We start from the raw sequence: 14,727 nt of genomic DNA, 5'->3' as shown, positions 1-14,727 counted from the left end.
TTACTCATAGAGGTGATACAGAATATGCATGCGCTGTATAGATAAAAGGTGATTATTATTGTCCCAGGATAAAATATTAGTTTACACTTCGATGATCCAAAACATCATTTTTAATTGAAATTATTTTGAAAAATTCTCGTGTCTAGGTATTACTGGTAAGTACTTGTTACCTCACACCGTTATTGTCTTTGATTAAGGAAGACCTGTCATACCCTCTGAGTAGTGAAACTGGCATCATACCTTTACAGCCAGGTGATTACCGATTCCTCCCCAGATTTTATTTTCTCTTCTAGCCCTATCCCCATGGCTCTCATTAGTTTCTGAGCTAAATATTAGTCAACTGTCATGTGGGTCTCTGACACCCAGTCAATGGCTTAGATGATGTTTGATTGACAATGAGCAAGACTACCCACACATAAACTTGATGTATCCTGCATTATAGGTATTATAAGGTGTTACTGTGTTTTAAAAAGGGTGTTGATGATGATGATAGGTTTATACTAGAGATGAGCGAACGTACTCGTCCGAGCTTGATGCTCGGGCGAATATTAGGGTGTTCGGGATGCTCGTTACTCTTAACGAGTACCACGCGGTGTTCGGGTTACTTTCACTTTCCTCTGTGAGACGTTAGCGCGCTTTTCTGGCCAATTGAAAGACAGGGAAGGCATTACAACTTCCCCCTGCAACGTTCAAGCCCTATACCACCCCCCTGCAGTGAGTGGCTGGGGAGATTAGGTGTCACCCGAGTATTGTGCCAGAGGAGAACGATGTTTACGCTGACAGTGCGGGGGGGGGGGCACTCTTGCCGCTATTGTGGCTTAATAGTGGGACCTGTGAACTTGAGATGCAGCCCACCATGTAGCCCCTCGCCTGCCCTATCCGTCACTGTGTCGTTCCCATCACTTTGTAGAATTGCCCAGATTTTCACACATGAAAACCTTAGCGAGCATCGGCGAAATACAAAAATGCTCCGGTCGCCCATTGACTTCAATGGGGTTCGTTACTCGAAACGAACCCTCGAGCATTGCGAAAATTTCGTGCCGAGTAACGAGCACCCGAGCATTTTGGTGTTCGCTCATCTCTAGTTTATACCCGATATGTATTGAGTGTGCTCAGCTCCTGGGCCCCATGCTCTACCCTGTGATGCATCATACTGTACATGTACCAAAAAACAAGGTCAGCGTTTCCAGCAATTAGATTAAATGTGGAGGTGTATGTAAGCCATAGCAGCAACAAATACAAAAACAGAAACACACGCTTCAGCATCCATGCAATTTAATATCGTAATAAAACTGCATAACTGTTATATATATACTAAAAATGAAGGTTTTTAGCACATAGTATCATAGTGGAGATGAGCGAGAACCAAAATGCTCGGGTGCTCGTTACTCGAGTCGAACTTTCAGTGATGCTCGAGGGTTCGTTTCGAGTAACGAACCCCATTGAAGCCAATGGGCGACTCGAGCATTTTTGTATATGACTGGGGTTCCGCTAAGGTTTTCATTGGTGAAAATCTGGGAAATTCAAGAAAGTGATGGGGACGACACAGAAACGGATAGGGCAGGCGAGGGGCTACATGCTGGGCTGCATCTCAAGTTCCCATGTCCCACTATTAAGCCACAATAGTGGCAAGAGTGAGACCCCCACCCCCCCCCGCACTGTCAGCATAAAGATCGTTCTCCTCTGCCACAGCTGTAACAGCTGTGGCAGAGGAGAACGATGTTAGCCCATTGAATTCAATGGAGACGGCAATACAGTCGGCTCCATAGAAAGCAATGGGCTGCCGGCGAGCGCGGGATGAATTTTCGGGAAGGGCTTAAGAATATAAGCCCTTACCTGAAAATCATCCTAAAATGTGTAAAAATTTTAAAAAAATATATACTCACCTTGTCCCGGCAGCTGGAGTTCAGCCGTGGGCGGCAGCAGTTCTCCTGAACTGCTCAGAGTAATATTCAGCAGCCGGGGATTTAAAATCCCCGCCTGCTGAATGAGCTGCCTCTGATTGGTCACAGCCTGACCAATCAGAGGCAGCTCTCACTCACACCCATTCATGAATTCATGAATGGGTGAGTGCTGCCTCTGATTGGCTCAGCGCAGCTCTGAATGACAGCTGAGAGCTGCCCCTACATTTATTTATGGTTAGTACATATAACACTTATGCAATTTTATTCAGATATTAACTGTGTATGAGTTCTGAAGCGCATGTTTCTGGTACTGTACATCCCATATCGGAGAGAGATTGATACAAAGCATCTGAGATGACAAACTTCAACCGTTTTAGCTGACTGCCAGGCAGATATCTGTAATTCAGAATATTTGATTGTTCTGTACTGTACGTAAAATCTTTCAACATCTATATATATATAAAGACGAAAGCCCTCACTGACTCACTCACTGACTCACTGACTGACTGACTGACTCGCCAAAAGTTCTCCAACTTCCCGATGTCGTAGAAACATGAATTTTGGCACAAGCCTAGATTATCTCCAACATAGGAAAAGTAATTGGGTCCCAACTCGATTAATCAATTCTAGCGCAAAAGAATTGGTGTCGAAATTTAACATACATAATCTAAATCTCTTCCCAATGTCATAGAAACTTAAAATTTGGAACGCGCATTAAATATGTCATAAATAGGAAAAGTTAATAGGTCCCAACGCGATTATTCAATTCCTTGCGCAAAAGAATTAGCGTCCAAATTTTACGTACGGAATCTGATTCTCTCACTTCCCGGTGTCATAGAAACTCGAAATGTGGCAGGAGCATTGATTATGTCATAAATAGGAAAAGCTAATGGGTCCCAACTCGATTATTCAATTCTATGCGCAAAAGAATTAGCATCCAAATTTTACGTACGGAATCTAATTTTCTCACTTTCCGGTGTCATAGAAACGTGAAATTTGGCACGAGCATTGATTATGTCATAAATAGGAAAAGTTCATAGGTCCCAACTCGATTATTCAATTCTAGCACAAAAGAACTGACGTCGAAATTTTACGTGCGGAATGTAATTTTTTCACTTTCCGGTGTCATAGAAACAGGAAATTTGGCACGAGCATTGATTATGTCATAAATAGGAAAAGCTAATGGGTCCCAACTCCATTATTCAATTCTATGCGCAAAAGAATTAGCGTCCAAATTTTACGTGCGGAATGTAATTTTCTCACTTTCCGGTGTCATAGAAACGTGAAATTTGGCACGAGCATTGATTATGTCATAAATAGGAAACACTAATGGGTCTCAACTCCATTATTCAATTCTATGCGCAAAAGAATTAGCGTCCAAATTTTACATACATAATCTAAATCTCTCACTTCCCAATGTCATAGAAACATAAAATTTGGCACGAGCATTGATTGTGTCATAAATATGAAAAGTTAATGGGTCCCAACTCGATTATTCAATTCTATGCACAAAAGAGTTAGCGTCCAAATTTTACGTACGGAATCTAATTTTCTCACTTTCCGGTGTCATAGAAACGTGAAATTTGGCAGGAGCATTGATTATTTCATAAATAGGAAAAGCTAATGGGTCCCAACTCGATTATTCAATTCTATGCGCAAAAGAATTAGCGTCCAAATTTTACGTACGGAATCTAATTTTCTCACTTTCCGGTGTCATAGAAACGTGAAATTTGGCACGAGCATTGATTATGTCATAAATAGGAAAAGCTAATGGGTCCCAACTCGATTATTCATTTCTATGTGCAAAAGAATTAGCGTCCAAATTTTACGTGTGGAATGTAATTTTCTCACTTTCCGGTGTCATAGAAACAGGAAATTTGGCACGAGCATTGATTATGTCATAAATAGGAAAAGCTAATGGGTCCCAACTCGATTATTCAATTCTATGCGCAAAAGAATTGACGTCAAAATTTTACGTGCGGAATGTAATTTTCTCACTTTCCGGTGTCATAGAAACGTGAAATTTGGCACGAGCATTGATTATGTCTTAAATAGGAAAAGCTAATGGGTCCCAACTTGATTATTCAATTCTATGCGCAAAAGAATTAGTGTCCAAATTTTACGTACGGAATCTAATTTTACGTGCGGAATGTAATTTTCTCACTTTCCAGTGTCATAGAAACGTGAAATTTGGCACGAGCATTGATTATGTCATAAATAGGAAAAGTTCATAGGTCCCAACTCGATTATTCAATTCTATGCGCAAAAGAATTAGCGTCCAAATTTTACGTACGGAATCTAATTATACGTGCGGAATGTAATTTTCTCACTTTCCGGTGTCATAGAAACAGGAAATTTGGCACGAGCATTGATTATGTCATAAATAGGAAAAGCTAATGGGTCCCAACTCCATTATTCAATTCTATGCGCAAAAGAATTAGCGTCCAAATTTTACGTGCGGAATGTAATTTTCTCACTTTCCGGTGTCATAGAAACGGGAAATTTGGCACGAGCATTGATTATGTCATAAATAGGAAACGCTAATGGGTCCCAACTCCATTATTCAATTCTATGCGCAAAAGAATTAGCGTCCACATTTTACGTACATAATCTAAATCTCTCACTTCCCAATGTCATAGAAACATGAAATTTGGCACAAGCATTAATTGTGTCAAAAGTATGAAAAGTTAATGGGTCCCAACTCGATTATTCAATTCTAAGCGCAAAAGAATTAGTGTCCAAATTTTATGTACGTAATCTAATTCTCTCACTTCCTGATGCCATTTTATATAAAGGAAACGTTGCATGGTTGCCTCCACGTGGTGTTTCCTGGCTAACGCAGAGAACTATGCAAAATGGTGAACATATGTTTTTCCTCAGTATCTCTAAAGTAACCATGACTTCATAAGATTTTCCGTGTGAACACCAGATAAATACCAGTACCAAATTAACTTGGGCGAAGCCGGGTATATCAGCTAGTATATAATAAAAGCAAGAGCAACACTAATTATGCATTTCAAATTTGGAAATCTGACATAGAAAATACATTAAAGAATGACTACACTTTCAGCTAATTTTAACATGTTAAAGACATGTCAAAAGTATTGATCAGTGGGTGTCCTGTTGCTGAGACCCCTGATAATTGCTAGAAGGAGGGGCTACAGCGCTCACTTAAGCAATGTGCACCCTCAGGTATCTTTACTGGTTTTTGGCTGCTTTCGACAGCTGAAGATGGCCTAAAAGAGGTGTATGACCTTCTTCAACCCTTATAGTTATAACACATTAGTTATTAGATAAGCATGTAGCCCTTTTTTAAATGCTGCTATGTTACAGACATTCTCCGAATTTGTGAAACTTTATGATCAGGAGCGCATTGCCCTCCGACATACATTACAGGAATTAACTCTTTTTTGTAAGGAGCTGTAAAACTTGCTCACGTATAATGACCCCAGACATGATACAGATCAGGACTGTAAAGATTCTTGAGACATTCACATGTCCCACGTTCAATGTTCAATACTGGAACATTACTATGTATATGGACACACTCATTTTTAGATACTTTTGTCATGCTTGATGAAGAAACCTAAGTAGTCACGAAAGCTTGCCGTTGAACATCATTTCTTTTTAAAAGATATATCCACAATATTTTTTTTTTATCTTAGTTACACATTTTGCACAATAGAATATATTAGGAATTGGTAATTGCTGTTTTTAATTCACTGCAAGAAAAACATTGCTAACATTCAATGTATCTCTTAGATGTTTCTGAAATAAGTTGTAAGTTTTTACACACCATACCCACCTGCTGTCTCAATATCTTCTGCTGGAGGGATGTTTTCCACTTCTTGCTTTCTCCTTATTTCAAACCGTCGAGAAAATCCCACCTTCGGCTTCCACATTTCTTGTAAGACCAGGGGTCGTTCATGGTCCCCAACAATGCGCAGGTACTCCATCTTCCATTCACCTTCATGCCCTACAAACCGCCCTACCACATCACAAAGGACAAAGGTTTCTATGTCGGAATCTGCCACAGCATATCTTTCCAGAGCCTCTTTGACTAGTTCCCGTGCCATGGACCGCGGTGTAGCTAAAACACTTTTGTAGTTGGTGCCAGAAGAAATGTCATCTCCAAATATTTTGAGAATACCGGGCAAATTCTTTTGACTAGAAAGCTCCACCAAATCTTCTGGCACTGAATCAATAATGTCTGATAATTTCTTCTCACTGGCCCAACGGCCTGCTGCACTGCCGGCACTAATACTACCAGTCATAAGTATTGTACCACGGTGAAAGATGTTAGACAGGCGTTTGTGACGATTGTTTTTATTCTTCGTTGGTTGACGTAATTCCACTGTCTCATTGCTGCGACTTGCTGTGTCTGAAGAGGTAGACCTGTAAAGTATCAAAAATATGTAAAAGCATCACTTTATAATTAGCCATACATATAATCAAAAAGCATGAGAAAGCTGGGTCACAAGCCGTATGGGACTATACTGGGTGTTGTTATGCGTCCCTGATACAAATACAACTAACTTTCTCCGCTGTGTAGAGAAAGAGCTGAAGAGGCTCATACCCTATATCAAGGGTCTATCAGAATTAGCAATTATTTAATAGATTCATTTTAAAACTAAAAGTGGTGTTTTCTTTTTTTGCCATTTATTATCCAGATGGACCCAAACATGTACTTTGATTGTATGTCAGTGCACTTGGATCATTCTACCATTGACGACTACTTCATAACGACTGATGAAGATAGCCAAGTGCTGTACTTTGCTATCTCAGTAAGTTCTATGAACAGTAGTTCATGCATGTGATCACCACTGAAATTGAAATGGGGAACACGGAAGCCCCACTCCTCTTATGATCGATGGGGGTTCCAGCAGTTGCCCCCCCAGGGTTCATACATCATGCACCACAGTTGTACATGGGCTGTGCCTAACATTGCAGTTGAACCCCATTCAATTCTAAAGTTATGGGCAAACCCTTTAAGACATAGCATCTTAAAGAGGGTCTATCACATGGAAAGGGTGTAATTTTTTAAAATTGGAATCCATTAGCCTGGCTTAATATAACTAGAGAAAAGGTCTTGGGCATAATTGATTATCTTCCAATAAACTCAGGCATCAGACTATAAAAACACAAAATCTCACTAATCATAGTGAGATCTAACCTCTATGACTACAAGGAGAACTTTATATAGCAGTTATCACCAGAATTGGGGGGGGGGATACGAAAGCCTGCAATGCAACGTCAAGGGTCCTCATGCTCTTGTGGGACCCTAAACTAACATTACAAAAAAAAAATCACAGAAAGAGGACATATCAATTCAAAAAATGTATGCAGACAGCCAAACTGGTAAATGGAGGAGCATGTCACAGGTGCAAAATACTGAATAACAACCACTCACACCTTCCTTATACTGAGGGGGCTGCTTAGTACTATTCTTGCACACAGATGCTGGGCTCCCCCAGCATCTAAAGCCAGAATTTATGGGAAGATAACAAGAACCGCAATGGGCACAACGGGAACAGCCTGGGAGGAAGCTGAGCACTGGCTCTGGACTTCTTTTTATTACATTTACGGAATTATTTTTTGTTGTTGAGGAGTAAGGATTTGTCAATTCAAAAAAAATCTAAGGTTGGGTTCACACTGTGCGTATTCCCACCGGAAATCCCGCGGTTTGTCCGCAACAAAAACCACGAGATTTCCGCCAGGAGAAGCGCCACGGAAAAAGCCGCGGCGGCTTTGAAGCGGCCCGACCGCTCGCTTTTCCGTTGCGGCCGGCGCTCCCATAGAGGAGAGCGCGGCCGCGACGAAAGTAAACAATAAACAGACATGCTGTATCTTTTGAAACCGCGGCTGCGGCCGCCGCAGCAGCGGTTTCAGCCAGACTTACCGCAGCGGATTGGCCATCCCGTGTGGACGAGATTTCTGAGAAATCTTGTCCACATGGCTGGCTAATCCCGAGATTAGCGGCCGCGGGCGGATTTGCCGCGGCAAATCCGCCCAGTGTGAACCCAGCCTAACTCTCAGGTATAGATCCTCTTTAAGCCTGACTGCCACTGTTTCCCCATTTAGAATCCGGGTAAACAATATACTCGCAGCATTAACCTCTTTGTGTTTCAAGTTTGGCATTTGGTCCCATTAAAACTTGTAAAGTTGTTGAACATATTTTATAAAACAGATTGTATTTTTGTAGTTGTTTAGACCTACAATGAATTGGAAGGACTTCTTCACTCACCATTTGTTTAGAAGATGTTTTACATTTTTCTTTCTTTAGGAATTTCCTTGTCTCTACACCTGGCGTGGGGCTGCAGAGGACTAGCGGCAGCTATCCTATCAGGCAATACTAGAACATGCTGTATCTCTGTTTATGGGCGAACAGCTGACAAAAACACATTTCTACGGAAACAATGTTTCTAGCCAAATAGTCAAGGACGCCTTGCTATTTACTTTTGTACAAAATGCTAAATATTCTAGGCTTGTCCAAAACACAGCTCTGACCCATGATTCAAGTATTTTATTTTGGAGATTGTTAAATGATCCTTTCTTACTAAGGCTTAGGACATATTCGGATGGCTGTATGCGGGTTATGCAGGAAAACTCAACAGTACATGGATGCCATCTGTGTGCTGTGTATTTTTCATGGGCACCATTTACTGCATATCTAATGGCCGATTTACGCAGGACAATTATATAGTTCGGAATTGTTTAAATTAATGCGCTGCCATAGGAATTTGAATGATAATTGTCTTGTGTAAATGCATGCAGCGACTGAACGAGAACTGTTCAGTTTTTGCATGCAGAAAACTGAATGACGTGGTGTTCACTATAAACAGCAGTCATTCACTTCTGAAGAACACTCCCTGGCCACCCGCTTCCATGCCAGCAGCCCTCTGAGCGATGCCAGCAATACTCACTCCTGTGTAGTAGCACAGGAGCGAGCATCACTGTGACAAGCTACCAGGCATCGTTGTTAGTCCAGCAGCTCATCCTGTATAAACGGGGCATTACTCTTATCTGTGAAAATGGACAAGAATAGGACATGCTGTGATGGTCCATGATGGTCTCAAGTGCATAAATGTCACTCTGCATAGCTTAATTGGCTACGAGTCCATGTGCTGTCCATGCAATACATGGATGATGAACTCACTTGGCCCTTAAGGGCAATATATTTTTTTAAGAAGAGTTTAGTTGTGTGCACTTGGGAATTATATGGGTGTAAGAGTAGGGGTTCTACTCCATCTAGAAATCAGAAGAACACTGCACTCAAATGCACTATGCCAATATGAGGTTTTTTTTAGACAGGCAACCCAAAATGTAACGTCCCCACATATAAGGTTACGTTTATCAAGCACGTTTGTCGCTGGACATCAGTTGTCATTTTCCTCAGTGCTGTACTATACTTTCAGGCTAGTGACCAGTGACAATCATATTTGATAAAGGTGATAAAAGGTCCTTGTATGTGTGGACTGAAATGTTGGATTGCCTGCTTAATAAAACTTCTCATCAGCAGTAAAAAAACTATATAAAATAAGCTACTACAGGTGATTTCTCTCTTCATAACCAGGGGCTTATTCCTATGGCCGTATACGTACAATACTGCGTGTATCATGCAAGGTTTTACTGCCGCATGAATCGGCTATCGCTGTATATGGCGATTGTACACTGCGCATGACAGCGCATCTCACTCACGCTGCCATGTGCAATGTAATTTGTTTCTTTTTTAAAAATTCCCCACTCTGTCTCATAGCAGCGTTGCGTATTCAATGACGCACATACACAATGCAACCCATAGAGCCCAATAGGGCTATACATGTGTAATACGCAGGATAATAGAACATGTTGTGTTCTTTTTTGCAAGCGTATTGCACACAATGAATATTCACAACTGTAAATGGATCAATGCAATTCAATGTACATTTATTGACTTCATTCACCACATATGCGGTGAAAATACATTCGTGGGAATGAGCCCGAACTGTTACATTTTTTAGAGGATGTGCTGGACAATAATAGCTAGAAACTCTTTTTAGTCTTCTCTAGTGCTCTTAGCTTCAAGGACTTACGGAAATGATCCAGTACAAGGTTCCCCACCCCTTCAACTTCCTGTCATTCCATTCCTTCGTTTCATTATCTATACTATGACTGTGTTACAGGATGGAAGGAAGCGGGGGGGATCTCACACAATGTTATATTGCAAAGATGTTACATATAAAGATAAGCACTAAAGATATGTAGTGAGACAAGATGAATCCTAACAGAGCATACAATATGATAAAGCGTATAATAAACAGCTAATTCATTTGCTTTTGCTTTTTGAACATGGTTAATTAAAAAAGGTAGATTTTATCATCAGCATCTTATGAAATAGTCTATTGGGAAGATTCATCAAAACTGGTGGAGAGTAAATGTGTAGCAGTTCACTATTGGCTGAAAACATCTAGAGATATATTTCAGATGATGAACCTCATCATAAACAGTTGGACATTTATGGCACTATTGGCTTGTAGGGTTGACCAGTGAAAGTTTGTGTCCCCGTTATTGGTGGCTCTTTTATGGTCTAAGTGGGCAAGCTAACAACTTAATAGCAGATAATGATTAACGAATGTAGCCCATGAGCAATGTCCTGGTGTAACATGTTTAAATGTTGTGGTCTTCTCAGTCATTAAATTGTAACCCTAGGAAAGAGCATCTGTTCTCTGACACCTTGCAGAAGTCATTTTTTTGGTTAGCCTATGAAGGTATCCCATCTATAATATTTTTATTTTTTTAAGACAGAAAAGTATTTTACATCATATGAATGGTGCTAATTAGAGATGAGCGAGCGTACTCGCTAAGGCAAACTACTCAAGCGAGTAGTTCCTTATGCGAGTACCTGCTCGCTCGTCTCAAAAGATTCGGGTGCCGGCGGGGAAGAGCGGTGAGTTGCGGCGGTGAGCAGGGGGGAGCAGGGGGGAGAGAGTGAGAGATCTCCACCCCGTTCCTTCCCGCTCTCCCCCGCCGCCCCCAAATCTTTTGAGACGAGCGAGCAGGTACTCGCATAAGGCACTACTCACTCGAGTATCTCTAGTGATAATTCTTCCTTATTATTTTCATAAAAAGCAAATATAGGGGGGAAATTATACCGGTCTTAATAGGATTCCTGCAGGCACAGGATTGCCAAATATAAGAAGAATCACATGTTCCTTCATAGGTTAGGCACATCTCAAGCCATCCATGTGCTTAAAAAGTAGATTTATGGTATTTTTTACGCCAGGACAGGACATCCCCTCTGACAAGCCACGCCCCCATTTATTAAAACTGGCGTGAGCGCCGTAAATCTGACAAAGTCGCCATTTTATTGCACAAGTAACACTTGCAAAAACAATTGTGACTTTTTCATGCCATTTTGCCATGATAAATCAACCCCGTAGTGTTTACTTTGTTGAAAACTTGATTGTGCTAAACAAATAAATCACCATTGAATCCTAACTTTTAAAAAAGCTCTACTCTGTTCAGATGTCTCGTGATAAGAAATGTTTAAATACACATTAAAGAGGAAATGGTGGGGATTCTTACTTGATGGAGCCAACACTAGGCCACCGTCTCCCTAGCTTGGCAAAGTGCTTCTTTGGAGAATTAATCCAGAGGCCCACAGGAAAATGAAGTTTCCCGAATCTAGGACTTCCTTCCTTCTTCTCTTCGTGAAACATTGTATAACCTTTTCAGAACTGCAGGAAAAAAAATGAGGGAAAAAAGTCAAGTTTCCTATGTATCCAAAGAAAACCTATGATCTAATTGTGATTCTACAGTAACATTGCAGCTTCTTAAATCTCCCATATTTAGATTTCTCAGGTGATTGTACATGTTACATTTCCAAAGACAAATAAGTAAATTAATTACTGTTTTCAGATTACGCCGTAATACCACAATTTGTTCTACATTTTTACGGTTCAGGGCTGAAAATTAAGGCAACACCAAAATACCTTAAACAAATTGCATTTTCAATATTACATATATGCTACCTTACTCTTACAGATTGAGAAGTTCCCATGTAATATACATTTCAGCATGTAGCTTGTTAATAAAGTTATAAGATTTTACCTCAAATTGTCAATAGACTTATAGAATTACCTAATGCTTGCAAATATAATTCTAGAGAGAAGGTATAGCAAAGTAACAAATGCAATAATTACAGTGATGTAATTGATATAGTACATGTTGCATACATAGATACATTGCCCTACATTCCTTCATTCACACAATAGAAATATATGAAAATGTACAACATAGATGTATAAAAAAGGCCAAACCCAAATAAATAGGCATACAGCCCAAACCAGCTAATATACTGTCATACAAATATATAATATTCCAGATGCTATAATAAAACACATTCATATCAGTGTAATATATGTATTAGATAAATGTTACTTCTAAACACACAACAAAGTGTGACATGCCCAATCCTTCGGGGACCACCCTGCCAAAGCCAAAACCAGTCATGTATTGTGCTAAGTAAATTTGACATTCATACTATTGGCTACAGTGCACCTTTAAGGAAACATGGCGATCGATATTCAATAACTGTCAGGGAAAGTTATATTACCTAAATGTATAGTAGCTGCACTGAAGATATAGCTTCAGAAATACAATGGCAGAAAATACAAGGAGGACATTACAATGTACACAGGAAAAAGCTCACAAATTAATGCCAAAATCTGAAATGCAGTGATCTCCAACCTGCTGTAAAACTGCAAGTCCCAGGATATCCTGACAGGCACTGCTGAAAGGTATCACTTAATATCTTAAAGTGGCACATAATGAGCAATCATGCAATTCACTATCCAGTACCAAATCATCTTCTTCCTTTCCCCCTCTCTGTAATGTAATAATGTATACTATAAACCCGTATATCACTGACAAAAAACTATAAAAACCACTGTACGGTGAGAAAGATATGGAACTATTGATACATTTATAAGAAGTTGGTGGATACATTATACCTGTACCTACTTCAAATAACAGCACAGAAGAAGTGAGTAATAATTTCAGTAAACCCCACCTAATATGAAGCTTAAAAAATGGCGTGTCTATTCGCTGGCATGAGAGAAGTCTACAGATTTCTTTGTAAGCGAAATTAAAAAATGATATATTTCTACAGGTTCTTTCATGGACATAGCAGCATACTGGAATAGTAGTACATTGTATGAGGTTATTTTCACAACAGGACAACTAACACATTAAACCTTAATGAAGTTTAGTCAGATAGATGAAATGTACAGAAAACAAGTGAAGGCGAAAGATTATGGCAATGCTATACTTACCAGCGATATGATTGTAGGAAGTGTGCTCCTCAGACGACTCTGCTGCAGTGCTTCCCTCCGCAATTAGGAATGTCACCTCAGCAAATCTTGTACATCTTATTCTTGCTTCCAGAATGCATGGTATGGAATCAGAAAAATCCCCATTGACCAGACTAAAGGTGTCATATGAATCTATTCAAGTATTCATTTTGGGGTAAGAAAGATCCCAAATCACTTCTACAAGTTCAATGCAAAGTGATTGACCTGAATATCAGCATGAAGACTAAATGTCTATTTAATGTTTTGTCCTAAAGTTAAATTCTAATCCCTTTGGTTCCTGTAGCTGTTTGAACAGAAGTTTCTGTTCCCTTCGGTCCCAACCCTGGAAAAGCTGTCTGTCTGAAGTCCAATTTCCTTTGTTTTAACAATTCCAAGCCCTCCCTCTCTTCCTGGGGTCAGATAAGATGAATATAACTCGCATCTCACAAAACTTAACTAGGCAGAAGGACAAGGAAAAAATGAGGTAAAAGGGACACTGCACTGATGGGTGTATCTATGGTCATATGTGATGGCGCTACACAAATAAAGATGATTATAGCATGTTTGATAACAACATAGTGCTATGCTATGAATTATCATAGCATACATGCTTCTCATCATTACAAGTTACTAAGTTCCATTATCAAGGTTATTTATTTATAGAGGATTTCCAAGAGTGAAAAAAATATACTGAAAGAGAATGGGCTAAAAATAACAAAAATAAGCACTACTTACCAGTTAGTTGTTCCTACCTTAGTGTAGCGCAGAAGCCCTGGCGCCGGATGCTTTGCTCTTGGAAGAAGCTGCAGCAGTCACATGATCTTCATTGCATACATGACTACTCAGCCAATCGCTGGCTTCAACTTTTAAACAAACTTGTGTTATGTGATAGGCAATGTGATAACAGGCAAAAGTGCAAGTCACTTTATTTACCTAAAATTAGGTTTCTATTCAGAAGAAATCAATAAAGTGTCAGTCATTGGGGTTTTGCTTCCTTTTAATTTGCTTTCCACTGCCTGTTGTTCTCTGAGGTCTATCTGTAGCAGCAGAGCCACCAAGACAGATTAAAAGAAGAAGTGTGTGGGGGTGGGGTCTTTGCTTTCTGCTCTCAGAAGTCATGAGGGGCCGATTATGTCAGACCAATTCGATCAGCTTCTACGATGAAGTAAGTTCTAGGCTGGGCCTGGGAGAGTCTATTGATCTCATACCGTGTTTCCCCAAAAATAGGTCCTACCCCAATAGTAAGACCTATCGGGTTTTTGGGGGAGGCTTGAAATATAAGGCCTTCCCCGAAAATAGGACCTAGCTCAGGTGCCCTACAAAAAAAACCCAACACAATACTCACCTGCTCCACAGCTACCCGATGGTCTCCGGCAGTGCTGCAGTAAGCTGTGTTCTCCTCGTCTCACAGCGGAGCTTCTGCTGGTGACGGGGCTTTGAATACCCCACCACCAGCAATCGACCTCTGTGATTGGCTAATTAAGTACCGGCAG

General features: G+C 40.3%; 1 protein-coding gene across 2 annotated transcripts in view; it reads right to left on the bottom strand.

Annotated features, from left to right (window-relative positions):
- The window catches only part of RASIP1 (Ras interacting protein 1), a 57,304-nt gene extending 42,943 nt beyond the window's left edge, over positions 1-14,361 (bottom strand). The window contains exons 1-3 of one of the 2 annotated variants that reach the window (XM_066607700.1): positions 13,217-14,361; positions 11,469-11,620; positions 5,710-6,299 (exon numbers count right to left, since the gene is read on the bottom strand). In XM_066607700.1, coding sequence (XP_066463797.1) covers positions 5,710-6,299; positions 11,469-11,602 — 724 coding nt within the window. In that variant the 5' untranslated portion in view covers positions 11,603-11,620; positions 13,217-14,361. The remainder of the gene's footprint in view (positions 1-5,709; positions 6,300-11,468; positions 11,621-13,216) is intronic. The other variant, XM_066607701.1, reaches the window with a different exon arrangement.
- Between the last annotated feature and the right edge of the window lie 366 nt (positions 14,362-14,727).

The sequence above is a fragment of the Eleutherodactylus coqui genome, chromosome 6 (assembly GCF_035609145.1).
Source record: "Eleutherodactylus coqui strain aEleCoq1 chromosome 6, aEleCoq1.hap1, whole genome shotgun sequence".
NCBI classification, from domain to species: Eukaryota; Metazoa; Chordata; class Amphibia; order Anura; family Eleutherodactylidae; genus Eleutherodactylus; species Eleutherodactylus coqui.
This window is presented reverse-complemented; position numbering and strand designations above follow the sequence as displayed.